This window comes from Cyprinodon variegatus, unplaced genomic scaffold (assembly GCF_000732505.1).
Source record: "Cyprinodon variegatus isolate N-32 unplaced genomic scaffold, C_variegatus-1.0 Scaffold1943, whole genome shotgun sequence".
Classification (NCBI taxonomy): Eukaryota; Metazoa; Chordata; class Actinopteri; order Cyprinodontiformes; family Cyprinodontidae; genus Cyprinodon; species Cyprinodon variegatus.
The window spans coordinates 48,701-50,560 of NW_015152396.1; the positions used below are offsets into that span (position 1 = coordinate 48,701).

General features: G+C 49.9%; 1 protein-coding gene across 1 annotated transcript in view; it reads right to left on the reverse strand.

Moving 5' to 3' along the window:
• Positions 1-113: 113 nt before the first annotated feature.
• efhc2 (EF-hand domain (C-terminal) containing 2) overlaps positions 114-1,860 on the reverse strand; it is an 11,653-nt gene continuing 9,906 nt past the window's right edge. The window contains exon 11 of the mRNA XM_015405013.1: positions 114-677. Coding sequence (XP_015260499.1) covers positions 485-677 — 193 coding nt within the window. The 3' untranslated portion in view covers positions 114-484. The remainder of the gene's footprint in view (positions 678-1,860) is intronic.

Here is a 1,860-nt window from a genome sequence, read left to right on the forward strand (position 1 = left end):
TGCTGGTCCTGCATTGAATGCTGCGAGCTGAATGCATGTAGAACTAGATGATTCTAGATAAACATTCATGAAACACAAAGATTTATCACAACTCAATACTATCAGCTTTTTAATATTATCAGCGTTCTGATGGAATTTTAGCCAAATGATTTTTACCAAAAACATAATTAATGTGAACAAATAAGGAATAGTTGCATTAACCATACATGGAAACAGAGTTCTAAGGGGCCCCCAGGAACTCGGGGCCCGAGGCAGCTGCCTGGTATTTCCTGATGGTAAATCCCCCTCTGCTCAGAAGAATTTACAGACATCGCCTGATGCTGTGAATAAAACAGAGCTGATCAAACTTAAAGCTCCTGTAGGTAATTAGCCAGAGGAAAACAGGAATGCTGCCCTGGAAGGAATCCACTCCTAAACGTGTGACTTCCATCTGGAGCGCCGCTGGAGCTGATGGCGGCTTCAGCTTTTCTACCTGGTGTGAATCTTACTTCTGCCTGTCGTGGTACATGAAGAGGTCCGCCAGCAGAGGGAAGTCCTGGAACGGTTTCACCCTCAGGAAGTGCTGCGCCGCAGCCAGCATGAAGCCCACGTCCGTCTCAGGCTCCTGGCGCTCAGAGAAGCGCCGCGCCAGGACCAGAACCTCGTGCTCCGACAGCCCGCAGTCCATCATCAAGCCTCTGTGACGACACAAAAACAGAGAAGAAGCAGGCGTGACTAGATAAGAAGCAGTCCTCCATCTTTATCAGCTGCTCTTCAGACTGGGAGCTTTAATAGAAACAGCCGTGGTTTCAGGTTACGATTCGTGCATCCGGCCAGGCTTCATGGACCTGGACTCGCGTGACACGGTGGAACAGGAAGCATGGCGTGCAGCATCATTAGGAGCGCCTCTAACTGGAACCAAAGAGGCGAGCCAGATTACTGAAAACATCTACAAAGCACCCAACACCCAGCAGAATGGAGGCGGCCTGCTCTCTGCCAACGGCTGGTCCCCAAAGGGGGGCCAGACTATACCATGAAATAAATAGACCTACAGGTTAGTATTTAATATCATTAAATATAATTCGTTCAATTAAATGTTACTTAAACAATAAATCCAACTTATTGACTTTCTGTGTATAAATGAGTATTTCTATGTATTTTAGGAGAAACGCTAAAATCTCCACTTCTGTTGGATTTAAAGACTGAACTTAACTCATTCACCCCCTACCCCCCACCCCACCCCCTACATGAGGAGGTGAATGGATGAAGGTCAGCCACACCTCCCTATTTAGGGAGGCGGTCAGGAAGCTGCCAACAGGCTGTCAGGAAGCTACCAAAAGGCGGACAGGAAGCTGCCAAAGGGACAGGAAGCTGCCAAAAGGCTGTCAGGAAGCTACCAAAAGGCGGACAGGAAGCTGCCAAAGGGACAGGAAGCTGCCAAAAGGCTGTCAGGAAGCTGCTATTAGGTGGTCAGGAAGCTGCAAAAAGGTGGACAGGAAGCTTCCAGCAGGCGAACAGGAAGCTGCAAAGGGCCAAGAAGCTGCCAACAGGCTGTCAGGAAGCTGCTATTAGGTGGTCAGGAAGCTGCAAAAAGGTGGACAGGAAGCTTCCAGCAGGCGAACAGGAAGCTGCCAACAGGCTGTCAGGAAGCTGCCAAAAGGCTGTCAGGAAGCTGCCAACAGGTGGACAGGAAGCTGCCAACAGGCTGTCAGGAAGCTGCTATTAGGTGGTCAGGAAGCTGCAAAAAGGTGGACAGGAAGCTGCCAAAAGGCGGACAGGAAGCTGCCAACAGGCTGTCAGGAAGCTGCCAAAAGGCTGTCAGGAAGCTGCCAACAGGTGGACAGGAAGCTGCCAACAGGCTGTCAGGAAGCTGCCAACAGG